Source organism: Rana temporaria, chromosome 5 (assembly GCF_905171775.1).
Source record: "Rana temporaria chromosome 5, aRanTem1.1, whole genome shotgun sequence".
Classification (NCBI taxonomy): Eukaryota; Metazoa; Chordata; class Amphibia; order Anura; family Ranidae; genus Rana; species Rana temporaria.
In genome coordinates, this window is record NC_053493.1 from 251,155 (window position 1) to 278,815 (window position 27,661).

The 27,661-nt window shown below is 51.8% G+C and overlaps 1 protein-coding gene across 2 annotated transcripts in view; it reads left to right on the forward strand.

Moving 5' to 3' along the window:
• The first annotated feature begins 2,345 nt into the window (after positions 1-2,345).
• Positions 2,346-27,661, forward strand: part of LOC120939731 (F-box/LRR-repeat protein 6-like) — a 33,161-nt gene continuing 7,845 nt past the window's right edge. Inside the window, exons 1-7 of one of the 2 annotated variants that reach the window (XM_040352059.1) lie at positions 2,346-2,487; positions 15,947-16,257; positions 16,342-16,500; positions 22,389-22,452; positions 23,374-23,505; positions 23,689-23,796; positions 25,607-25,720. In XM_040352059.1, the coding sequence (XP_040207993.1) occupies positions 16,064-16,257; positions 16,342-16,500; positions 22,389-22,452; positions 23,374-23,505; positions 23,689-23,796; positions 25,607-25,720 (771 nt within the window). In that variant the 5' untranslated portion in view covers positions 2,346-2,487; positions 15,947-16,063. The remainder of the gene's footprint in view (positions 2,488-15,946; positions 16,258-16,341; positions 16,501-22,388; positions 22,453-23,373; positions 23,506-23,688; positions 23,797-25,606; positions 25,721-27,661) is intronic. The other variant, XM_040352058.1, reaches the window with a different exon arrangement.

Below are 27,661 nucleotides of genomic sequence, written 5' to 3' on the forward strand. Positions count from 1 at the left end.
GGATTATGGGGAATGGGGTGGAGGGGAATGGGGGGTGGGGTATGGAGGATTATGGGGAATGGGGGGGTATGGAGGATTATGGGGAATGGGGGGTGGGGGTGGGGTATGAAGGATTATGGGGTGGAGGGGAATGGGGGGGTATGGAGGATTATGGGGAATGGGGGGGATGGAGGATTATGGGGAATGGGGTGGAGGGGAATGGGGGGTGGGGTATGGAGGATTATGGGGAATGGGGTGGAGGGGAATGGGGGGGTATGGAGGATTATGGGGAATGGGGTGGAGGGGAATGGGGGGTGGGGTATGGAGGATTATGGGGAATGGGGGGGTATGGAGGATTATGGGGAATGGGGTGGAGGGGAATGGGGGGTGGGGTATGGAGGATTATGGGGAATGGGGGGGTATGGAGGATTATGGGGAATGGGGGGGTATGGAGGATTATGGGGAATGGGGTGGAGGGGAATGGGGGGTGGGGTATGGAGGATTATGGGGAATGGGGGGGTATGGAGGATTATGGGGAATGGGGTGGAGGGGAATGGGGGGTGGGGGTGGGGTATGAAGGATTATGGGGAATGGGGTGGAGGGGAATGGGGGGTGGGGTATGGAGGATTATGGGGATGGGGGGGTATGGAGGATTATGGGGAATGGGGGGTGGGGGTGGGGTATGAAGGATTATGGGGTGGAGGGGAATGGGGGGGTATGGAGGATTATGGGGAATGGGGGGGTATGGAGGATTATGGGGAATGGGGTGGAGGGGAAGGGGGGGTGGGGTATGGAGGATTATGGGGAATGGGGTGGAGGGGAATGGGGGGGTATGGAGGATTATGGGGAATGGGGGGGTATGGAGGATTATGGGGAATGGGGTGGAGGGGAATGGGGGGTGGGGTATGGAGGATTATGGGGAATGGGGGGGTATGGAGGATTATGGGGAATGGGGTATGGAGGATTATGGGGAATGGGGGGGGGGGATGGAGGATTATGGAAGTAGAGTGGGGCGGGGGTTGTACAGGGTTACGCTCGCCATTAGTGCGCCATCTTGTGGAATCGGTCGGCTCTGAAAAATAAATAAATGAAGGCGGGGTAAGAAGAGAGAAAGGAGGAACAGGGAAGAGAAGTGACTTATAACACCTGCAAAGGTAAGTATGAGAATTGGGGGAGGGGTCAGGTGGTGGGGGGAGGAGTCATGTGTGAGGGAGGAGTCACGTGTGGGGGAGGGGTAAGGTGGGAGGAGTCATGTGGGGGGGAGTCAGGTGTGGTGGGAGGAGTCAGGTGGTGGGAGAGGAGTCAGGTGTGGGGGGAGGGGTCATGTGGGAGGAGTCAGGCGTGGGGGAGGAGTCAGATGTGGGGGGAGGGGGGATAGGGAAAAGTAAAATGATGGATGAGTTCCCCCTCATCTCTATAATACTGAACACAGATTATTGTCGGGTTCTGGGGCGATGTCCCTCGCTGGCCTCCCTCCTCTCCCCCCTCCCCCGGCTGCTGCGGGGGATGTGTCAGGACTGAGAGCCGGGGAAAGGCTAACAAATATGTCATCTACCAGCTCCTTCCTTTTCAATACGATGACAATCACTTTCTGTGTTCATTTATGACTGAAGCATTTATGACTGGGTGTTCATTTATTACTCCCATCACAGAGCTCCTCCCATCACAGAGCCCCTCCCAGCACAGAGCTCCTCCCATCACAGAGCCCCTCCCAGCACAGAGCTCCTCCCATCACAGAGCCCCTCCCAGCACAGAGCCCCTCCCATCACAGAGCCCCTCCCATCACAGAGCTCCTACATTCACAGATTCCATACCAGCACAGAGCCCCTCCCATCACAGAGCTCCTCCCAGCACAGAGCCCCTCCCATCACAGAGCTCCACCCATCACAGAGCCCCTCCCATCACAGAGCTCCTCCCAGCACAGAGCCCCTCCCATCACAGAGCTCCACCCATCACAGAGCCCCTCCCAGCACAGAGCTCCTCCCAGCACAGAGCTTCCTCCCATCCAATCCCAGTACAGTACATCTGAGGGGTGGGGTGAGGGAGGATTGGGGTGTACGCCCCTATGATGTGATTGGATGAACACTCCGATGTGTTCAGTATTAGAGGGGGAGGGGCGGCCCTACATGGAGGGTAATTCGGTAACGGAATGGAGAGGTAGATGGGGGGGATGGGTAGGTAGGTGGGGGGATGGGTAGGTAGGTGGTCAGATCTCACCTGAGTCGAGGCTCCTCCCCTCACTCCAGTCGGTGGGCGCAGGTCAGTGGGCGGGGTCCGGCAGCGGTGAGGCGATTGGCTGGATTTCGGAGGTCACATGACCGCACACCACGTCCGGATTGGTCGCCGCCACAAAGCACATCCGGGGTTGGGGGGCGGAGTTCACAGCCGGGTGTACCAAGATGGCGTCACATCTCTTCTCTTCTGCCTCCTGACAGTGGGAGGGATAAAAAGAGATGTCAGCCCCGCCCTCCGAGCAGAAGCAAGAATCCGGGAGGCGGAGAGAGGTCGGTGTGCACCGTACGGGGGGGGAGGGGAGGGTATCGTACGATAAAGCGGGAGGGGGGAGGAGTCATTGTATAGAGGGGGAGGGGACCGGATGGTAATTCTTCCCTCACACGTCTCTTTCATCGGGAGGGGGCGGAGTCTATGATAATAAGAGGGCACAGCCCCGCCCCCGCTCACCCTTCCCCCTTGGAGTCAGGGAAGGTCATAGGTCATGTCAGGTGTCCCCATAGAGGAGATTTCCTTCACTTCCGGTCCCAGAGACACAACAGGAAGTCACCAGATCCTGTGTTTGTCCCCCATTGGAGAGATCGATACAAAGGAGATACTTTCCCGCACACCGCGGATCGATACAAAGGAGATACTTTCCCGCACACCGCGGATCGATACAAAGGAGATACTTTCCCGCACACTGCGGATCGATACAAAGGAGATACTTTCCTGCACACCGCGGATGGATACAAAGGAGATACTTTCCCGCACACTGCGGATCGATACAAAGGAGATACTTTCCCGCACACTGCGGATCGATACAAAGGAGATACTTTCCCGCACACCGCGGATCGATACAAAGGAGATACTTTCCCGCAGACTGCGGATCGATACAAAGGAGATACTTTCCCGCACACTGCGGATCGATACAAAGGAGATACTTTCCCGCACACCGCGGATGGATACAAAGGAGATACTTTCCCGCACACCGCGGATCGATACAAAGGAGATACTTTCCCGCACACTGCGGATCGATACAAAGGAGATACTTTCCCGCACACTGCGGATCGATACAAAGAAGATATTTTCCCGCACACCGCGGATGGATACAAAGGAGATACTTTCCCGCACACCACGGATCGATACAAAGGAGATACTTTCCTGCACACTGCGGATCGATACAAAGGAGATACTTTCCCGCACACTGCGGATCGATACAAAGGAGATACTTTCCCGCACACCGCGGATCGATACAAAGGAGATACTTTCCCGCACACCGCGGATCGATACAAAGGAGATACTTTCCCGCACACTGCGGATCGATACAAAGGAGATACTTTCCCGCACACTGCGGATCGATACAAAGGAGATACTTTCCCGCACACCGCAGATCGATACAAAGAAGATACTTTCCCGCACACCGCGGATCGATACAAAGAAGATACTTTCCCGCACACCGCAGATCAATACAAAGATGATACTTTCCCGCGGATCGTTACAAAGGAGATACTTTCCCGCACACCGCGGATCGATACAAAGGAGATACTTTCCCGCACACCGCGGATCGATACAAAGGAGATACTTTCCCGCACACCGCGGATCGATACAAAGAAGATACTTTCCCGCGGATCGTTACAAAGGAGATACTTTCCCGCACACCGCGGATCGATACAAAGAAGATACTTTCCCGCACACCGCGGATCGATACAAAGAAGATACTTTCCCGCACACCGCAGATCAATACAAAGATGATACTTTCCCGCGGATCGTTACAAAGGAGATACTTTCCCGCACACCGCGGATCGATACAAAGGAGATACTTTCCCGCACACCGCGGATCGATACAAAGGAGATACTTTCCCGCACACCGCGGATCGATACAAAGAAGATACTTTCCCGCGGATCGTTACAAAGGAGATACTTTCCCGCACACCGCGGATCGATACAAAGAAGATACTTTCCCGCACACTGCGGATCGATACTGTGAAGGATGTCAGTGTAAATCTCCCTGCTTGGTTCATGTGTCACAAGCTATTGATATGTTAATGACCCTTCCTCAGCCAGCTCCCTAGTCAAATGGTAATTGATTTATTGTGTGTGGGAAGGAGACCGGCCTTACTGTTTACAATGATTAGATAAGGGGCTCATGTTAATTATTCTGATTGCTTCATTGTGGTCAGGCTGTTACACCTAGTAATTAACTCCGCTGATGTCGTTATCTAAAGAAACATGTCTGCATGGTCGGCTCCGACTTGTCTCCTATAATCTGTATGGGAAACCCCACTGTGTGAGGGGGCGTTCCTAACAGGCTGTAACCACATATAAGCTGAGTTTTTGTGTCAATAAAGTGTCTTGTTCCAGCAGTAAGCTTGTCTCATGTGTGGCTTTCTGGGCGATTCCAGGGATATCCCTCCTCGTGGAATATTGGGGTGATTGTCGTTATGGGAAGAAGGGAACGTTGACGGGGATATCATACCGATACCGTCACAATTGGTTGGCAGCAGCGGGATCTTCCCTTCTATTCCCCTTCACACCCGGATTCCAAGCAGACACTGGAAGAACTACTGGAAGTTCGTGGAAGGATTGCTAGCAACAAAACCAAGCGGGTCATCATAGCAGAATCAATGGAGCTAGACCAGGAGGACGGGATTGCAGCAACGCCAGCAGTACAAGAGATGGAGACACCAGTGATTCAGGAGGAGGAATCGCCAGCCAACAAGCTAATGAGAGAGAAGCTAGCGTGGTTCGGCCCGAACCCAACGCCAGATGTGGTACTGAAAGTGATGGACATGTTAGCGACGGAGGCTAAAGAAATAAGAGACGCGGAGCTACAGAAGGATAAACAAATAAGGGACGCAGAACTACAGAAGGATAAACAAATAAGGGACGCAGAACTACAGAAGGATAAACAAATAAGGGACGCAGAGCTACAGTTAAAACTGGCAGCAGTCCAACAAGCAGCCGCACATTCTCCAAACAGTGAGTACAGCACAGCAGACGCAAGGAAGATTCCGTTTAGCGCTTTTAAAGCTTTTGATGAAAAGGACTGTGAGATTGATAACTTCCTGGCGGATTTTGAGCGACAATGTAACCTGCACCGAATAGCTAGAGGAGAGTGGGTTGCAATATTGTCAGGCAAACTGTCAGGCAAAGCTTCTGATGCTTTCCGGACCGTGCCAGATCAGGATATCCATAGCTACGCCCGGGTTAAAGAAGCGCTCCTGGCTCGTTATGCAGTAACCCCAGAGTCCCACCGACAGAAGTTCAGGGACTCACGCAAAACCACGAAAGACTCTTACGCAGAATGGGCATGCCAGCTGTCCCTGTCGGCCTCTAACTGGGTTAACAGCAGCCAGGCCACCACCGCAGAGGACATTTTGCAACTAATGCTCCTGGAGCAATTTTACAATCACATCCAGACGGATGTCAAAGATTGGGTGAGAGATCGCAGGCCCATGACTCTACCAGAGGCCGCGAAGTTGGCGGATGAATATGCGGATACTCGCAAGACAAACCAGGTCACACCACGGGTACAACATCCACAACCAACGGCGCCCTCACACCCACCAGCCGCTAGATACCAACCGCCTAACAGACCGATGACATCTAGCCCTCGCTACCCACGCCAGGAGGACAACGAACAGCGCTGCTTCCGGTGCAAACAGTTGGGTCACTTCAAGCAGAATTGCCCCATGAACGACAACACCAGGTCAAATTGGTCTCAACCTGGGTACCGCCCACCAGCAGCAGCCCATTGTGTAGACTCGGCTTGGGATCTCCAGGAGCTGGGTCCGGAAGAACCATTGGGCACCCCTTACGAAGCCCTCATGGTACAATCTGTTATTACGGACAACAGGGAACACCATTGTCAGCTGGTCATGGGCGACCGCCATGAGCCGGAGGGGCCCTGGAGGGAGCTGGGCAGAAAGAGGCACCGCCAGCTACCCTCCAAGAAGAAGAGGTCCTGGAAGTCATATAACCAGCGGACCTGGGAGGAGAAGAAGCGACTGGAGGAGATGGAATCGCAGCGGGCGCCCCAGATGCGGGCCGAGATGTTCGCCAAGGGCCCACCGGTGGCCCCTTACACCACCACCCAGTTCCTGATGATGAAGGACCACGTGGAGAGCCTGCAGGACATGAGCAAGCAGGATCTGATCCGTGAGTACATAGAGCTGGAGGAGTGCATAAGCCGCATGGAGGAGGAGAACAACCACCTGAGGTCACAGCGGGCTGACCCCCCCAGGCTCCATGAACTGGAGATGGAGCTGGAGAAGCTCAAAGAGGAGAACCGGCGGCTGCGGAGGGAGCAGGGGGTGGCTGACCTTATGGGGCTCTGAGTCCCCTCTCCCCCCCCCCCCCCCCGGACTCTGAGCACCAGTGCTACAGCATTTCAACAAATATAACTTTTTCTTTTTATGAATCTCCTGTGATTGTCACTTCAGAGCCATAACCTGCCCCCTCCCATAGCGGGACACCTAGACGGCGGCGCACAGACCCATTCGCTGACTTCACACTGACTTCTGGTGACTTTGCAGATCGCACAAAGACTTGGGGACTGACCGGCGTGTGATCTGACGACCCGGTAGCATACCTGAGTCGGAAGCAGTTACCAATGGAGGTCAGTCACGCCAAACGGAGTTAACCTCGGACTAAAAGCTCTGAACCCGTCAACCCTACTGGACCAGGGAAGGTCCAACCGGGTTTGCCGGAGCAGGGAGAAAAAGGGGGGCCATTGTGAAGGATGTCAGTGTAAATCTCCCTGCTTGGTTCATGTGTCACAAGCTATTGACATGTTAATGACCCTTCCTCAGCCAGCTCCCTAGTCAAATGGTAATTGATTTATTGTGTGTGGGAAGGAGACCGGCCTTACTGTTTACAATGATTAGATAAGGGGCTCATGTTAATTATTCTGATTGCTTCATTGTGGTCAGGCTGTTACACCTAGTAATTAACTCCGCTGATGTCGTTATCTAAAGAAACATGTCTGCATGGTCGGCTCCGACTTGTCTCCTATAATCTGTATGGGAAACCCCACTGTGTGAGGGGGGCGTTCCTAACAGGCTGTAACCACATATAAGCTGAGTTTTTGTGTCAATAAAGTGTCTTGTTCCAGCAGTAAGCTTGTCTCATGTGTGGCTTTCTGGGCGATTCCAGGGATATCCCTCCTCGTGGAATATTGGGGTGATTGTCGTTATGGGAAGAAGGGAACGTTGACGGGGATATCATACCGATACCGTCACAGATACAAAGGAGATACTTTCCCGCACACCGGATGGATACAAAGAAGATACTTTCCCGCGGATCGGTACAAAGGAGATACTTTCCCGCACACCGGATGGATACAAAGAAGATACTTTCCCGCGGATCGGTACAAAGGAGATACTTTCCCGCACACCGCGGATCGATACAAAGGAGATACTTTCCCGCACACTGCGGATCGATACAAAGGAGATACTTTCCCGCACACTGCGGATCGATACAAAGAAGATATTTTCCCGCACACCGCGGATGGATACAAAGGAGATACTTTCCCGCACACCGCGGATCGATACAAAGGAGATACTTTCCTGCACACTGCGGATCGATACAAAGGAGATACTTTCCCGCACACTGCGGATCGATACAAAGGAGATACTTTCCCGCACACCGCGGATCGATACAAAGGAGATACTTTCCCGCACACCGCGGATCGATACAAAGGAGATACTTTCCCGCACACTGCGGATCGATACAAAGGAGATACTTTCCCGCACACTGCGGATCGATACAAAGGAGATACTTTCCCGCACACCGCAGATCGATACAAAGAAGATACTTTCCCGCACACCGCGGATCGATACAAAGAAGATACTTTCCCGCACACCGCAGATCAATACAAAGATGATACTTTCCCGCGGATCGTTACAAAGGAGATACTTTCCCGCACACCGCGGATCGATACAAAGGAGATACTTTCCCGCACACCGCGGATCGATACAAAGGAGATACTTTCCCGCACACCGCGGATCGATACAAAGAAGATACTTTCCCGCGGATCGTTACAAAGGAGATACTTTCCCGCACACCGCGGATCGATACAAAGAAGATACTTTCCCGCACACCGCAGATCGATACAAAGGAGATACTTTCCCGCACACCGCGGATCGATACAAAGAAGATACTTTCCCGCACACCGCGGATCGATACAAAGAAGATACTTTCCCGCACACCGCGGATCGATACAAAGAAGATACTTTCCCGCACACCGCAGATCGATACAAAGGAGATACTTTCCCGCACACTGCGGATCGATACAAAGAAGATACTTTCCCGCACACCGCAGATCGATACAAAGGAGATATTTTCCCGCACACCGCGGATCGATACAAAGGAGATACTTTCCCGCACACCGCGGATCGATACAAAGGAGATACTTTCCCGCACACCAGATGGATACAAAGGAGATACTTTCCCGCGGATCGATACAAAAGAGATACTTTCCCGCACACCGCGGATCGGTAGAGATACTTTCCCGCACACCGCGGATCGATACAAAGAAGATACTTTCCCGCGGATCGGTACAAAGGAGATACTTTCCCGCACACCGCGGATCGATACAAAGAAGATACTTTCCCGCACACCGCGGATCGGTACAAAGGAGATACTTTCCCGCACACCGCGGATCGGTACAAAGGAGATACTTTCCCGCACACCGGATGGATACAAAGAAGATACTTTCCCGCGGATCGGTACAAAGGAGATACTTTCCCGCACACCGCGGATCGATACAAAGAAGATACTTTCCCGCGGATCGGTACAAAGGAGATACTTTCCCGCACACCGGATGGATACAAAGGAGATACTTTCCCGCACACCGCGGATCGATACAAAGAAGATACTTTCCCGCACACCGCGGATCGGTACAAAGGAGATACTTTCCCGCACACCGCGGATCGATACAAAGAAGATACTTTCCCGCGGATCGGTACAAAGGAGATACTTTCCCGCACACCGCGGATCGATACAAAGGAGATACTTTCCCGCACACCGCGGATCGGTACAAAGGAGATACTTTCCCGCACACCGGATGGATACAATGGAGATACTTTCCCGCACACCGGATGGATACAAAGGAGATACTTTCCCGCACACCGCGGATCGATACAAAGGAGATACTTTCCCGCACACTGCGGATCGGTACAAAGGAGATACTTTCCCGCACACCGCGGATCGATACAAAGGAGATACTTTCCCGCACACCAGATGGATACAAAGGAGATACTTTCCCGCGGATCGATACAAAAGAGATACTTTCCCGCACACCGCGGATCGGTAGAGATACTTTCCCGCACACCGCGGATCGATACAAAGAAGATACTTTCCCGCGGATCGGTACAAAGGAGATACTTTCCCGCACACCGCGGATCGATACAAAGAAGATACTTTCCCGCACACCGCGGATCGGTACAAAGGAGATACTTTCCCGCACACCGCGGATCGGTACAAAGGAGATACTTTCCCGCACACCGGATGGATACAAAGAAGATACTTTCCCGCGGATCGGTACAAAGGAGATACTTTCCCGCACACCGCGGATCGATACAAAGAAGATACTTTCCCGCGGATCGGTACAAAGGAGATACTTTCCCGCACACCGGATGGATACAAAGGAGATACTTTCCCGCACACCGCGGATCGATACAAAGAAGATACTTTCCCGCACACCGCGGATCGGTACAAAGGAGATACTTTCCCGCACACCGCGGATCGATACAAAGAAGATACTTTCCCGCGGATCGGTACAAAGGAGATACTTTCCCGCACACCGCGGATCGATACAAAGGAGATACTTTCCCGCACACCGCGGATCGGTACAAAGGAGATACTTTCCCGCACACCGGATGGATACAATGGAGATACTTTCCCGCACACCGGATGGATACAAAGGAGATACTTTCCCGCACACCGGATGGATACAAGCAGGGTGTGAGGTTTGGAGTCACATGTCTGATGAAGGGATCCTACATGACTCTCTGGTTTGGTGTCCCCATTGCAGATATTTCCTCTCTTCCTGTTCTGGTGACACCCCAACCTCCGGGGTTTCCATTCCCTTCCAATGATAACGCAGAAGAGGAATCTCCCTGTCATGTGATTGGTGGATAAATCTTTGGACTCGTATTGGAGATCAGAGTGCCGGTGACATTCCCCTCCCCCGTCCAGCACAATTCTCATCTCTCAGCGCTATTGCACTTTGAGTGACAATTGTGCGGTCGTGCAACACTGTACTCAAATGAAACTTTCCCCCCCAATTAGAGCTTTCTTTTGGTGGGATTTGATCTCCTCTGCGGTTTTTATATTTTTTGCGCTATAAACAAAAATAGAGCGTTTTTATTATTATATATATTTTCTTTTACTAGTAATAGCGGCGTCCCGCACCTCTGGGCCCCTTTACATTACACAGCACCCTGCACCTCTGGGCCCCTTTACATTACACAGCACCCTGCACCTCTGGGCCCCTTTACATTACACAGCACCCTGCACCTCTGGGCCCCTTTACATTACACAGCACCCTGCACCTCTGGGCCCCTTTACATTACACAGCACCCTGCACCTCTGGGCCCCTTTACATTACACAGCACCCTGCACCTCTGGACCCCTTTACATTACACAGCACCCTGCACCTCTGGGCCCCTTTACATTACACAGCACCCTGCATCTCTGGGCCCCTTTACATTACACAGCACTCTGCACCTCTGGGCCCCTTTACATTACACAGCATCCTGCTCCTCTGGGCCCCTTTACATTACACAGCACCCCTGCACCTCTGGGCCCCTTTACATTACACAGCACCCTGCACCTCTGGACCCCTTTACATTACACAGCATCCTGCTCCTCTGGGCCCCTTTACATTACACAGCACCCTGCACCTCTGGACCCCTTTACATTACACAGCACCCTGCACCTCTGGACCCCTTTACATTACACAGCACCCTGCACCTCTGGACCCCTTTACATTACACAGCACCCTGCACCTCTGGACCCCTTTACATTACACAGCACCCTGCACCTCTGGACCCCTTTACATGACACAGCACCCTGCACCTCTGGACCCCTTTACATTACACAGCACCCTGCACCTCTGGACCCCTTTACATTGCACAGCACCCTGCACCTCTGGACCCCTTTACATTACACAGCACCCTGCACCTCTGGACCCCTTTACATTGCACAGCACCCTGCACCTCTGGACTCCTTTACATTACACAGCACCCTGCACCTCTGGACCCCTTTACATTACACAGCACCCTGCACCTCTGGGCCCCTTTACATTACACAACACCCTGCACCTCTGGACTCCTTTACATTACACAGCACCCTGCACCTCTGGACCCCTTTACATTACACAGCACCCTGCACCTCTGGGCCCCTTTACATTACACAGCACCCTGCACCTCTGGGCCCCTTTACATTACACAGCACCCTGCACCTCTGGACCCCTTTACATTACACAGCACCCTGCACCTCTGGACCCCTTTACATTACACAGCACCCTGCACCTCTGGACCCCTTTACATTACACAGCACCCTGCACCTCTGGACCCCTTTACATTACACAGCACCCTGCACCTCTGGACTCCTTTACATTACACAGCACCCTGCACCTCTGGACCCCTTTACATTGCACAGCACCCTGCACCTCTGGACCCCTTTACATTACACAGCACCCTGCACCTCTGGACCCCTTTACATTACACAGCACCCTGCACCTCTGGGCCCCTTTACATTACACAACACCCTGCACCTCTGGACTCCTTTACATTACACAGCACCCTGCACCTCTGGACCCCTTTACATTACACAGCACCCTGCACCTCTGGACCCCTTTACATTACACAGCACCCTGCACCTCTGGACCCCTTTACATTACACAGCACCCTGCACCTCTGGACCCCTTTACATTACACAGCACCCTGCACCTCTGGACCCTTTACATTACACAGCACCCTGCATCTCAGGACCCCTTTACATTACACAGCACCCTGCACCTCTGGACCCTTTACATTACACAGCACCTCTGGACCCTTTACATTACACAGCACCCTGCACCTCTGGGCCCCTTTACATTACACAGCACCCTGCACCTCTGGACCCCTTTACATTACACAGCACCCTGCACCTCTGGACCCCTTTACATTACACAGCACCCTGCACCTCTGGACCCCTTTACATTACACAGCACCCTGCACCTCTGGACCCTTTTACATTACACAGCACCCTGCACCTCTGGGCCCCTTTACATTACACAGCACCCTGCACCTCTGGGCCCCTTTACATTACACAGCACCCTGCACCTCTGGGCCCCATTACATTACACAGCACCCTGCACCTCTGGGCCCCTTTACATTACACAGCACCTCTGGGCCCCTTTACATTACACAGCACCCTGCACCTCTGGACCCCTTTACATTACACAGCACCCTGCATCTCAGGACCCTTTTACATTAAACAGCACCCTGCACCTCTGGGCCCCTTTACATTACACAGCACCCTGCACCTCTGGACCCCTTTACATTACACAGCACCCTGCACCTCTGGGCCCCTTTACATTACACAGCACCCTGCACCTCTGGACCCTTTACATTACACAGCACCCTGCACCTCTGGACCCCTTTACATTACACAGCACCCTGCACCTCTGGACCCTTTACATTACACAGTCCCCTGCACCTCTGGACCCCTTTACATTACACAGCACCCTGCACCTCTGGACCCCTTTACATTACACAGCACCCTGCACCTCTGGACCCCTTTACATTGCACAGCACCCTGCACCTCTGGGCCCCTTTACATTACACAGCACCCTGCACCTCTGGGCCCCTTTACATTACACAGCACCCCGCACCTCTGGGCCCCTTCACATTACACAGCACCCCGCACCTCTGGGCCCCTTCACATTACACAGCACCGCACCTCTGGGCCCCTTTACATTACACAGCACCCCACAGTTTGTTACACAGACACCCCCCTAACAGTTCTGGATCCCCTGCATGTTACACTGGGGGGGAGACGTGACATGCGGCCCTCCGGGCCCTCATTCCTGAGGGTCTCCGAGGTTTGGAAAGTGCCTCTTGCAAGGTTAATGCCTGGACTGTTTTTATTATTATTATTCTCTTTATTGAGGTTTTTGAGACTAATAGAATTGAATACAAAACCGAGCCTATTGCCCCCCCCCCTCCCGGGCAGATCTGATCCAGGTATTTAATGCCCTTGATGGAGTATATTGTGATGAGTGCCCGGGGGGTCTTTCTACCCGAGCCATCCGCCATTCTTCCAGGACTGCTTTCATCGCTGTTGTCAGAGGAAGGGATGTGATTGGACCTCCTAGAAACTCGATTTTTTAATGACTCTCATAGGAGCCCACATAGGCCGTCTCCAAACTTTACTAGGCTGATGTTTAGATCTCATCTGATGCCCCCTTAAGGTGTCCTTAACTCAGGGCTCGACAAATCCCGGTCGCCAGGTCGCCATGGCAACTAGAAATAGTGTCCTGGCGACTTGGCTTGGAAGCTGGCGCCATCTGGTGGTGGCCGTTGGCATTACAAGTTAAACGGCAATTCTAATGTCATTTTTCACTATTTTCACTGCCATCTTCTTCCCTCTTTTTAGAACCCCCCAAACATTATATATATATTTTTTATCCTAACACCCTAGGGAATAAAATGGCGATCGTTGCAATACTTTCTGTCACGCCATATTTGCGCAGCGGTCTTACAAGCGCACTTTTTTGGGAAAAAATTACACTTTTTTTAATTAAAAAATAAGACAACAGTAAAGTTATCCACTTTTTTTTTTAATATTATGAAAGATAATGTTACGCAGAGTAAATTGATACCCAACATGTCACGCTTCAAAATTGCGTCCGCTCGTGGAATGCCGACAAACTTTTACCCTTTAAAATCTTCATAGGCGACGTTTAAAAAATTCTACAGGTTGCATGTTTTGAGTTACAGAGGAGGTCTAGGGCTAGAATTATTGCTCTCGCTCTACCGATCGCGGCGATACCTCACATGTGTGGTTTGAACACCGTTTACATATGCGGGCGCTGCTCACGTATGCGTTCGCTTCTGCGTGCGAGCTCGTCGGGACGGGGCGCGTTTTCTGGCTCCTAACTTTTTTAGCTGGCTCTGAGATTCCAAGCAAATTTGTCAAACCCTGCCCGGCCGTAGGTCCCCCGGACAACAAACTTTCCACACTTGTAGAGGAAGAGGGGGCTACATGTGTGGGGTCCAGGGGACCTATGGCTGGCCGGTACCGGGTCCCCAAAGTTCAAGAGATCAGGCGCAAAAAGGTGACTCGGTATAAGCCGAGGGGGGCATTTTCAGCACAAAAAAAATGTGCTGAAAATCTCGGCTTATACTCGAGTATATACGGTATATTGTTGAGCAGTATCCAATCCTCCTGTAGACAGAAGTATAACCCGACAGAGTGACTTTCTGTGCCCTTAGTGGACTCCTGGAAAGGAATTGTACAATTCTTCCATCAATATATTAGTATTTTCTCTTTTCAGATGTCACCCTTTTGCCGGAAGTATTATTATTATAATAATTATTATTAGGGTTGTCCCGATACCAGTATTGGTATCGGGACCGATACCGAGTATTTGCGGGAGTACTTGTACTCCCGCAAATACCCCCGATGCCTAAATAGAATACTTGCGCCCCGCCGTAAATCGCAAACCTGCCGCGTTAATCACCGTGCGGCGAACATTCCAGGCACCTTTAGTTTGAATAGCTGTTTTGCCCGCCGCGCCGTGTATAGACACTCCCCCTTGGACGGATCTGTCCAATCCCGAGCAAGGGGGAGTGTCTATACACGGCGTGGCAGGGAAAACAGCTATTCAAACGAAAGCTGCCTGTAATGTTCGCCGCACGGTGATTAACGCGGCATCATCATTAGGTATGGGGGACATGGCTGCATATGTTTGGGGACATGGCTGGATATATGGGGGACATGGCTGCATATGTTTGGGGACATGGCTGGATATATGGGGGACATGGCTGCATATGTGGGGAGACATGGCTGCATATATGTGGGGGACATGGCTGCATCTGTGGGGGACATGGCTGCATCTGTGGGGGGACATTGCTGCATATATGTGGGGGACATGGCTGCATATATGTGGGGGGACATGGCTGCATATATGTGGGGGGACATGGCTGCAATATGTGGGGGGACATGGCTGCATATATGTGGGGGGACATGGCTGCATATATGTGGGGGGACATGGCTGCATATATGTGGGGGACATGGCTGCATATATGTGGGGGATATGGCTGCATATGTGGGGGGACATGGCTGCATATATGTGGGGGATATGGCTGCATATGTGGGGGGACATGGCTGCATATATGTGGGGGATATGGCTGCATATGTGGGGGGACATGGCTGCATATATGTGGGGGACATGGCTGCATATATGTGGGGGATATGGCTGCATATGTGGGGGGACATGGCTGGATATATGTGGGGGGACATGGCTGCAATATGTGGGGGTACATGGCTGCATATGTGCGGGGACATGGCTGCAATATGTGGGGGATATGGCTGCATTTATGTGGGGGGACATGGCTGCATTTGTGGGGGGACATGGCTGCATTTGTGGGGGGACATGGCTGCATTTGGGGACACATTTAAAAAAAAGTATCGGTACTTGTATTTGGTCCTAAAAAAGTGGTATCGGGACACCCCTAATTATTATTATTATGTCTTTTAGATGTCTTGCCGCGAAAAGTACTCTGCATAGCGCGGTCGCTCCCCAAAACGCTCCAGCTCCAGGGAGCAATCCAAAAATGCGGACCCTTCCTATTCCATCCACCACACAGACGCGGACATGTTGCTCCTGAACTCCAACAACGATCTAGATGAATCGGTCTGTGAGCAGAGCGGAGGCAGTGAGGAGGCATCGATGGACACGGAAGATGTCACTACCGACTTTTGCTGGAGCTCTATCATCCCGGTGGAGATCTTACATCGGGTCTTCAGGTTGTTGGCGGACAGTGAGGGCGCGGTGCCCATTCTGTGCAGGTGAGGACACAAGACAACGGGGGTGTATCCCAGGGGGTCATCCTCCTCATCTCTTATCTCCCCGTGTCCCCTTTTCATCTGCAGGCTCTCCCAGGTTTGTCGGCTATGGCGACAGGTAGCGTCCAGTCGGGACCTCTGGCGTCGTGTGACGGTGAGTCGCTGCTGTGTCCTTCCAGGCATCACGGATCCACCGAGAACCCAGAAACGGGTGATGAAGACAATTGAGGCGCTCATCCAGCAACGGTCAGTTCAGGTCTTCCTTAGACGCATGTTAGACGGGTTGTAGAATTGGGCAGCAGGAAGTGAGGGATCTGCAGAAATCCCAAAAACACGAAGACCCCAAAATTTGTTAATATTCCTGTGAGGAACCCTTGTCTTCAACAGAACTAGGTCCGCCGTCAGTGGTTCCTCTGTCCAGAACCAGCGCCATCCACGTACTCCGTACTTCAGTGTCGGGTAAAAACCAGCAGATTCGCTTTATTCAAGCACATGTTACAACGGATATCCAACTCAGACACAGGGGCCCGGGTTCAAAGAGATTTGCGCTTTTTTTGCGGAGGCGCAGGGCAACGATTTTGCCCTGCGCCCCCGCAAATTTGCTCTGCTGCCCTTGATTCACGGAGCAGAAGCTCCGTGAATTGCGCGGGCCCGCCGGCAAAATTGCCCGGCGCTAGAGCACGCAATTTAAATGATCCCGTAGGGGGCGGGAATCATTTTAATTAGGCGCGCTCCCGCGCCGAGCGTAGAGCGCATGCTCCGTCGGGAAACTTTCCCGACGTGCATTGCGGCAAATGACGTCGCAAGGACGTCATTTGCTTCAAAGTGAACGTGAATGGCGTCCAGCGCCATTCACGAATCACTTACGCAAACGACGTAGATTTCAAATCTCGCGACGCGGGAACGACGGGGATCCTTAGCATTGGCTGCCCCTACTATTAGCAGGGGCAGCCTTACGCTAAACACGCCGTACGGAAACGACGTAACTTGCGTACGCAGGGCTCGCGCAACATTGTGAATCGGTGTTAGTATGCAATTTGTATACTATACACTGAGCACAATGGGAGCGCCCCCTAGCGGTCATCGCAAGAATGCAGCCTAAGATATGCGGGCATAAGAGCCTTATGCCACGCAGATTTTAGGCTGCAGTCGGCGTTACGATGTTCCTGAATCAGGAGCATTCGTAACGCCGGGGCAAGTAAGCAATTGCGCTGCGTAACTATGGTTACGCAGGCGCAATTGCTCTCTGAATCCGGGCCAGGGTGATTTACACATAAGAGGGGTCGGGGAAGCTGGACAAGGAGTTTCCAGAGCTCTCCAAGTTAAGCTGAGTTCCACAAACCCCCCACCCAAAGTGACTTCCGTCACAATTCCAAAAAGAGAATGTAAAGAAAAAGACATATAGCTGGATTCAGATAACTTTACGCCGGCGTATCAGTAGATACGCCGACGTAACTCTGAATCTGCGCCGTCCTAAATTTAAGCGTATTCTGGAAACCAGATACGCTTAAATTAGGCTAAGATACGAGCGGCGTAAGTCTCCTACGCCGGCGTATCTTAGGGTGCAATATTTACGCTGGCCGCTAGGTGGCGCTTCTGTTGAGTTCGGCGTAGAATATGCAAATGACTAGATACGCCGATTCCGAAACGTACGTGCGCCCGGTGCATTTTTTTTTTTTACTTCGTTTATGTACGGCTTTTTCCGGCGTAAAGTTAGTCGAACAAATAGCTGGCCTAGTCAATGTTCAGTATGGCCGTCGTTCCCGCGTCGAAATTTGAAATTTTTACGTAAGTCGTCCGTGAATGGGGCTGGACGTAATTTACGTTCACGTCGAAACCAATACGTCCTTGCGGCGTACTTTGGAGCAATGCACACTGGGATATGTCCACGGACGGCGCATGCGTCAATCACGTCGGGTCACCAATCATTAACATAAAACACGCCCCCCTCATCCTCATTTGAATTAGGCGTGCTTACGCCGGCCCCATTTACGCTACGCCGCCGTAACTTAGGAGGCAAGTGCTTTGTGAATACTGCACTTGCCTCTCTGACTTACGGCGGCGTAGCCTAAATACGATACGCTACGCCGCCTGAAAGATGCGTAAATGGACATGTAATTGCGTAAATGGACAGCTACTGGATTATACAATGTACATTCAGGAATATATATATATATATATTGCACATACATTGTACATATCCTACAGGTTGTAGCCGGACTCTACTGGACTAGACATGCAGGACTAGCCTATAATGTGTCCTTCGCGCCACCTGAAAATCCAACCAGCGCCGTTTAAAAATAACAAATTTGTTGCACTTAAAGTAAAATAAACTAAAAAGAACTAAAAAAAGGCTGCTGACACTATGGGCTAGATTCACGTACGAGATACGACGGCGTATCTCTGAGTGTGCGGCGTCGTATCTATGCGCCTGATTCTTAGAATCAGTTACGCATAGATTTGACTAAGATCCGACCGGCATAAGTCTCTTACGCCGTCGTGTCTTAGTTGCAATTTTACGCTGGCCGCTAGGTGGCGCTTCCGTCGATTTACGCAAGGAATATGCTAATTAGGTAGATACGCCGATTCACAAACGTACGTACGACCGGCCCATTTGTTTACGTTAGGCTTTTTCCGGCGTAAGGCTACTCCTGCTATATGAGGCGTACGCAATGTTAAGTATGAACGTCGTTACCGCGTCGAATTTTTCGCTGTTTGTAAAAAACGTCAAATACGTGGGGTCACACTAAATTTAGGTAAAACACGCCCACATCATCCAAATTTGAATTAGGCGGGCTTACGCCAGAGCACATACGTTACTCCGCCGTAACTTAGGGCGCAAGTTCTTTCTGAATACGGAACTTGCGCCCTAATTTACATCGGCGTAACGTATCGGAGATACGTTACGCCCACACAACATTACGCAGGGCTACCTGAATCTAGCCCTTTATTGCTGGGCACAATAAACAGAAAACCTATTTCGACGCGTAAATCAGCGTACACGCCCCTAGCGGCCAGCGTAAATATGCAGTTACGATCCGACGGCGTAAGAGACTTACGCCTGTCGGATCTAATAGATATCTATGCGTAACTGATTCTAAGAATCAGGCGCATAGATACGACCGGCCGCACTCAGAGATACGACGGCCTATCTCCTCTGATAATCTGGCCCTTTGTGTTTATCATTCTCCTGAAAAATGTCCAAGAAATCATAAATTCTGCCAGGGTATGTAAACTTATGAGCACAACTGTAGACCCTCTTGGAATCCCTTGTTAGTGATGGTTCCCCGTTTAGCTCGGGCCTTCTTCCCACGTGGCTGTGATTTGTTAGTTTTAGGATATTTTAGTGGCCCTCCCAGTTGAACTGTTTTTTAGATGTCCCAATATTTAAAAAATTCCAGTGTCCCTCAATAGACAAATAAAATAAGAATTCTGTACCTACTGTAAAATCTTTCTTGGCTCCATTGAGGGGCGGGCACAGGTTGCACCCCTCTGTAAGGGGCACAGGTTGCACCCTTCTGTAAGGGGCACAGGTTGCACCCTTCTGTAAGGGGCACAGGTTGCACCCTTCTGTAAGGGGCACAGGTTGCACCCCTCTGTAAGGGGCACAGGTTGCACCCTTCTGTAAGGGGAACAGGTTGCACCCTTCTGTAAGGGGAACAGGTTGCACCCCTCTGTAAGGGGCACAGGTTGCACCCTTCTGTAAGGGGCACAGGTTGCACCCTTCTGTAAGGGGCACAGGTTGCACCCCTCTGTAAGGGGCACAGGTTGCACCCCTCTGTAAGGGGCACAGGTTGCACCCTTCTGTAAGGGGCACAGGTTGCACCCTTCTGTAAGGGGAACAGGTTGCACCCCTCTGTAAGGGGCACAGGTTGCACCCCTCTGTAAGGGGCACAGGTTGCACCCTTCTGTAAGGGGCACAGGTTGCACCCCTCTGTAAGGGGCACAGGTTGCACCCCCTCTGTAAGGGGCACAGGTTGCACCCCTCTGTAAGGGGCACAGGTTGCACCCCTCTGTAAGGGGCACAGGTTGCACCCCTTTGTAAGGGGCACAGGTTGCACCCCTCTGTAAGGGGCACAGGTTGCACCCCTCTGTAAGGGGCATAGGTTGCACCCCTCTGTAAGGGGCATAGGTTGCACCCCTCTGTAAGGGGCACAGGTTGCACCCCTCTGTACGGGGCACAGGTTGCACCCCTCTGTAAGGGGCACAGGTTGCACCCCTCTGTAAGGGGCACAGGTTGCACCCCTCTGTAAGGGGCACAGGTTGCACCCCTTTGTAAGGGGCACAGGTTGCACCCCTCTGTACGGGGCACAGGTTGCACCCCTCTGTACGGGGCACAGGTTGCACCCCTCTGTAAGGGGCACAGGTTGCACCCCTCTGTAAGGGGCACAGGTTGCACCCCTCTGTAAGGGGCACAGGTTGCCCTTGTTCTGCTTGCTTATAAAACTTGCTGGGTAGAGGAACGTTTAAACTGGAGACTGGCTTACGTTCTTTGCCAGTATCCAAACTAGGGTTGTCCCGATACCGAGTATTTGCGGGAGTACTTGTACTCCCGCAAATACCGCCGATGCCTAAATAGAATACTCAGCCCCCGTCCTCCCCCCCGCCGCCACATCGCATCCCGCCGCTTGGTTAATACGAGCGGGGAACATTACAGCTTTCCTTTGAATAGCTGTAGTGTTTCCCGCCGCGCCGCGTATAGACACTCCCCCTTGCTCGGGTGATCTGTCCAATCCGGAGCGAGGGGGAGTGTCTATACGCGGCGCGAATCATTACAGCTATTCAAATGAAAGCTGTAATGTTCCCCGCACGCTGTTTAACCATGCGGCGCGGCAGCATGCAGGTGGGGGGGGGGGGGGGAGAAGGCAGCTTATAAGGGGGGACATGGCTGCTTCTAAGGGGGGACATGGCTGCTTCTAATGGGGGACATGGCTGCTTCTAAGAGGGGAAATGGCTGCTTCTAAGGGGGGACATGGCTGCTTCTAAGGGGGGACATGGCTGCTTCTAAGGGGGGACATGGCTGCTTCTAAGGGGGGACATGGCTGCTTCTAAGGACATGGCTGCTTCTAAGGGGGGACATGGCTGCTTCTAAGGGGGGACATGGCTGCTTCTAAGGGGGACATGGCTGCTTCTAAGGGGGGACATGGCTGCTTCTAAGGGGGACATGGCTGCTTCTAAGGGGGACATGGCTGCTTCTAAAGGGGACATGGCTGCTTCTAAGGGGGACATGGCGGCATCTGTGTGGGGACATGGCGGCATCTGTGTGGGGACATAGCGGCATCTGTGTGGGGACATGGCTGCATGTGTGGGGGGACATGGCTGCATATGTGTGGGGGGACATGGCTGCATATGGGGGGGACATGGCTGCATATGTGGGGGGACATGGCTGCATATGTGTGGGGACATGGCTGCATATGTGTGGGGACATGGCTGCACATATGTGGGGGACATGGCTGCATATGGGGGGGACATGGCTGCATATGTGGGGGGACATGGCTGCATATGTGGGGGGACATGGCTGGATATGGGGGGGACATGGCTGCATATGTGGGGGGACATGGCTGCATATGGGGGGGACATGGCTGCATATGTGGGGGGACATGGCTGCATATGGGGGGGACATGGCTGCATATGTGGGGGACATGGCTGCATATGTGGGGGGACATGGCTGGATATGGGGGGGGACATGGCTGCATATGGGGGGGACATGGCTGCATTTGGGGACACATTTAAAAAAAAGTATCGGTATTCGGTATCGGCGAGTACTTGGAAAAAAAGTATCAGTACTTGTACTCAGTCCTAAAAAAGTGGTATCGGGACAACCCTAATCCAAACCTCTAAGCGGCAGAATAACCCAATGACGGAAGGAGTCCTTTGGCCGTCAGTGCACTCCAAGAAAAAGATTTCATGGAAAGTACAAAAATCTTATTTTAAAAAAACTGCTGAAACTCATCTGGCCAATATGGCTGTTATTAATTTGCTGTCTGCAAACTTTTGTTGTTGTTGCATATATAGTGGTCATCCCTATAGCTGTGTCCAGGGTTGGCACCGACCAGTTGTAGAATTTGTTTGGAATGTTGACAACCATGTCCTCCCCTTCATTGCTGCCGTCTGTAATCAAGTTTTTCTTCTAGGCTTCCTCAGGTCTCTGACTTTTCCCTCCATCAATGGAAGAGTTTTGTGTCTCTTGTACTACAGGTAAGTGCAATCGTTTACCCCCTATGCCCAGGGGTGGGTGGAGGAGTGCCTTCCACATACCCCTTGGTGCCGTGGGTGACTCTCCCCGGATTCCACAGGACCTTCACACTTGTCCCTGCATGCCATAGGGACTTCCTGCATGTCTCCACATGCCAAGAGTGCCTCCCTCCTACACCTGGGAGCCACGGGTCCCTCCTATCTCTCCCCGCCCCCAATGCCACTGGGTCCTTGCTCCTGTCCCTGGATGCCATAGTGACTTCCTGCCTGTCCCCACATGCCACAGGTGCCTTCCAGCTTCTCCTGGGTGCCATGGTTCCTCCTACATCTCCCTGCATGCCATGGGGACTTGTGCCTGGATGCCATAGTGACCTGTGTGTCCCACACAAGCCATCAGGGGTGTCTTCCTGTTCTCAAAAGCCAGGGGTCTCCCCACCTGTAAGGGAAAAGGGAGGAGCCGCTCCAGGTGGGAACCCAGATGAATATCCTCCGTTGCAGACAACAGGTGCAGGCAATGCACTTAGCAAAGCAGGAACAAAGATTGTCTCTGGACAGCCGCACTCTGAACAAGTTATAGTCTTTATTTAGTGCTGTCCTTTTTTTTTTTTTTTTTTTTTTTTTTTTAATAAAGGACAGCACTAAATAAAGGCTATAACTTGTTCAGAGTGCGGCTCTCCCCACCTGTACCTTGAGGCCCCTGGGGCACCTCCACCTCCACTTGATCCCAGATGATATAAGGGTCCATGTCTGTCCCTAGATGCCAAGATGGTTTTCAAAATGTCTCCAAATGCCACCGGGCCTCCACCCTGTCACTGACTCTCAAAGGGAATATTGTCTCTTTCCCTGCCCTCCCCCCCAAAATGTCTGTCCTGACAACTTTGCCTCGTATTGTGCTTCTCACTGTCTTTTCTGTTTTATTTTAAGAATTTGTCGCAGTCCTGCCCCCTGCTGTCGTCTCTTACGCTGTCGCATTGTAATCAGGTGACCGTGGAAGACCTGCTGACTATAGGACGTTGCTGTCCGCAGTTACAGAATCTCAACCTTCAGAACTCCAAGGTACGATGTGCATCACTCTACACCCTGCAGAATCCGCAACGCAACGGTATGGGGGAATGTCCCACTGTTTTATGTTTTTCCATTCGAAGTCTTAAGCTACGGGAACAGCTTAACTGTGATCATTGTCAGCTGATACTTCCCTCACCTTCTTATCTTGTAACGACAGGTGTGTTGTCTCCATAGGTTCAATTCGATGCCGTGCAAAGATTCCTGGAGAAGTACGGAGCCCGGCTCAGGCGTCTGTCGCTGTCCTACAGCCTTCATATGAAGTCCATTATGGCCGGAATTTCGGTGTGTCCTCCCTTATCTATCCTTCTCCTTCCCTTATCTCCTCTCCATTATATATCCCTCCCCAGGTCTATCCTCCTCCTTCCCTCATCTCCTCTCCATTATATATCCCTCCCCAGGTCTATCCCCCTCCTTCCCTTATCTCCTCTCCATTATATATCCCTCCCCAGGTCTATCCTCCTCCTTCCCTTATCTCCTCTCCATTATATATCCCTCCCTTATCTATCCTTCTCCTTCCCTTCCCTCATCTCCTCTCCATTATATATCCCTCCCCAGGTCTATCCTCCTCCTTCCCTTATCTCCTCCCCATTATATATCCCTCCCCAGGTCTATCCTCCTCGTTCCCTTATCTCCTCTCCATTATATATCCCTCCCCAGGTCTATCCTCCTCCTTCCCTTATCTCCTCCCCATTATATATCCCTCCCCAGGTCTATCCTCCTCCTTCCCTTATCTCCTCTCCATTATATATCCCTCCCCAGGTCTATCCTCCTCCTTCCCTTATCTCCTCTCCATTATATATCCCTCCCCAGTTCTATCCTCCTCCTTCCCTCATCTCCTCTCCATTATATATCCCTCTCCAGGTCTATCCTCCTCCTTCCCTTATCTCCTCTCCATTATATATCCCTCCCCAGGTCTATCCTCCTCCTTCCCTTATCTCCTCTCCATTATATATCCCTCCCCAGGTCTATCCTCCTCCTTCCCTCATCTCCTCTCCATTATATATCCCTCCCCAGGTCTATCCTCCTCCTTCCCTTATCTCCTCTCCATTATATATCCCTCCCCAGGTCTATCCTCCTCCTTCCCTTCCCTTCCCATTATATATCCCTCCCCAGGTCTATCCTCCTCCTTCCCTTATCTCCTCTCCATTATATATCCCTCCCCAGGTCTATCCTCCTCCTTCCCTTATCTCCTCTCCATTATATATCCCTCCCCAGGTCTATCCTCCTCCTTCCCTTATCTCCTCTCCATTATATATCCCTCCCCAGGTCTATCCTCCTTCCCTTATCTCCTCTCCATTATATATCCCTCCCCAGGTCTATCCTCCTCCTTCCCTCATCTCCTCTCCATTATATATCCCTCCCCAGGTCTATCCTCCTTCCCTTATCTCCTCTCCATTATATATCCCTCCCCAGGTCTATCCTCCTCCTTCCCTTATCTCCTCTCCATTATATATCCCTCCCCAGGTCTATCCTCCTCCTTCCCTCATCTCCTCTCCATTATATATCCCTCCCCAGGTCTATCCTCCTTCCCTTATCTCCTCTCCATTATATATCCCTCCCCAGGTCTATCCTCCTCCTTCCCTTATCTCCTCTCCATTATATATCCCTCCCCAGGTCTATCCTCCTCCTTCCCTCATCTCCTCTCCATTATATATCCCTCCCCAGGTCTATTCTCCTCCTTCCCTTATCTCCTCTCCATTATATATCCCTCCCCAGGTCTATCCTCCTCCTTCCCTTATCTCCTCTCCATTATATATCCCTCCCCAGGTCTATCCTCCTCCTTCCCTTATCTCCTCTCCATTATATATCCCTCCCCAGGTCTATCCTCCTCCTTCCCTTATCTCCTCTCCATTATATATCCCTCCCCAGGTCTATCCTCCTCCTTCCCTTATCTCCTCTCCATTATATATCCCTCCCCAGGTCTATCCTCCTCCTTCCCTTATCTCCTCTCCATTATATATCCCTCCCCAGGTCTATCCTCCTCCTTCCCTCATCTCCTCTCCATTATATATCCCTACCCAGGTCTATCCTCTTCCTTTTCTTTGTCCTTCGCTCCTACATGCCTCTTATAGTGTCTATATTGTAATAACAGGATGGCTGGTGCCCAGAACTGAGGCTTTTGGAGGTGAATCTTCCCTTGGATTCAAAGGTGATGGACTTTCAGCTCCCCATTGAAGAGTTTCAGATTTCCTGCCCCAAGCTGGAGGTGAGTGAGTAGAATACAGGTCCTCATTATATGCGGTGGAGGATAGTCGATGATTGTCAGAGTTGTATGTTTTTGTATTCCTGTAAAATCGGAGGAACCTCACAATGGCCCATTACTTCCACCAGATGGGATATCCACTTTTCTAGAAGAAACTTGTATATAAATGGAGCTTGTATCTTTCCCGGGGAGTCAACAGAACTTAACAATCACTATACTTAGAGTGTCATTGCCTACACAGTCCCTAATAAATGGGAAGTATTTTGCTATCAGTGACCACACATTGTACCATCCTAGATACGCCGTATACCTGAGCTCTGCTGAAATATAGTTGTTGGACCAGAAATTTCAGCAGGTGCAACCAACGGAGAATTCCATCCTCGATTGGCTGATTCCAGGCATTTTCTTTGGCGTGTTGGCAGCTGGATAAACTGCAATATTGTAAAGCATAAAAAGAGTAGCAAACTAATAAATGAAATGATACATTTTTATCTACCATCTCGAATTCAGAATCTGGGCATCCTGTATATAAATGCTAAAATGCTAATGAACTTGTTTAACTGGTTCATGAAGGCGAACAGAAAGTGTGCGCTGAATAATAAGGTGGGCAGTCTGGAAGGAGATCTGGGTGGAAGGAAGAGGGCTCCAGAACACCAAGATCTGGGTGGAAGGAATAGGGCTCCAGAACACCAAGATCTGGGTGGAAGGAAGAGGGCTCCAGAACACCAAGATCTGGGTGGAAGGAAGAGGGCTCCAGAACACCAAGATCTAGGTGGAAGGAAGAGGCCGCCAGAACACCAAGATCTGGGAGGGAGAAAGAGGGCTCCAGAACACCAAGATCTGGGTGGGAGGAAGAGGGCTCCAGAACACCAAGACCTGGGAGGAAGGAAGAGGGCTCCAGAACACCAAGATCTGGGTGGAAGGAAGAGGACTCCAGAACACCAAGATCTGGGTGGAAGGAAGAGGGCTCCAGAACACCAAGATCTGGGAGGAAGGAAGAGGGCTCCAGAACACCAAGATCTGGGAGGAAGGAAGAGGGCTCCAGAACACCAAGATCTGGGTGGAAGGAAGAGGACTCCAGAACACCAAGATCTGGGTGGAAGGAAGAGGGCTCCAGAACACCAAGATCTGGATGGAAGGAAGAGGGCTCCAGAACACCAAGATCTGGGTGGAAGGAAGAGGGCTCCAGAACACCAAGATCTGGGTGGAAGGAAGAGGGCTCCAGAACACCAAGATCTGGGTGAAAGGAAGAGGGCTCCAGAACACCAAGATCTGGGTGGAAGGAAGAGGGCTCGAGAACACCAAGATTTGGGTTTTGGAAGGAAGAGGGCTCGAGAACACCAAGATCTGGGTGGGAGGAAGAGGGCTCCAGAGCACCAAGATCTGGGAGGAAGGAAGAGGGCTCCAGAACACCAAGATCTGGGTGGAAGGAAGAGGGCTCCAGAACACCAAGATCTGGGTGGAAGGAAGAGGGCTCCAGAACACCAAGATCTGGGAGGGAGGAAGAGGGCTCCAGAACACCAAGATCTGGGAGGGAGGAAGAGGGCTCCAGAACACCAAGATCTGGGTGGAAGGAAGAGGGCTCCAGAACACCAAGATCTGGGAGGAAGGAAGAGGGCTCCAGAACACCAAGATCTGGGAGGAAGGAAGAGGGCTCCAGAACACCAAGATCTGGGTGGAAGGAAGAGGGCTCCAGAACACCAAGATCTGGGTGGAAGGAAGAGGGCTCCAGAACACCAAGATCTGGGAGGAAGGAAGAGGGCTCCAGAACACCAAGATCTGGGTGGAAGGAAGAGGGCTCCAGAACACCAAGATCTGGGTGGAAGGAAGAGGGCTCCAGAACACCAAGATCTGGGAGGGAGAAAGAGGGCTCCAGAACACCAAGATCTGGGTGGAAGGAAGAGGGCTCCAGAACACCAAGATCTGGGTGGAAGGAAGAGGGCT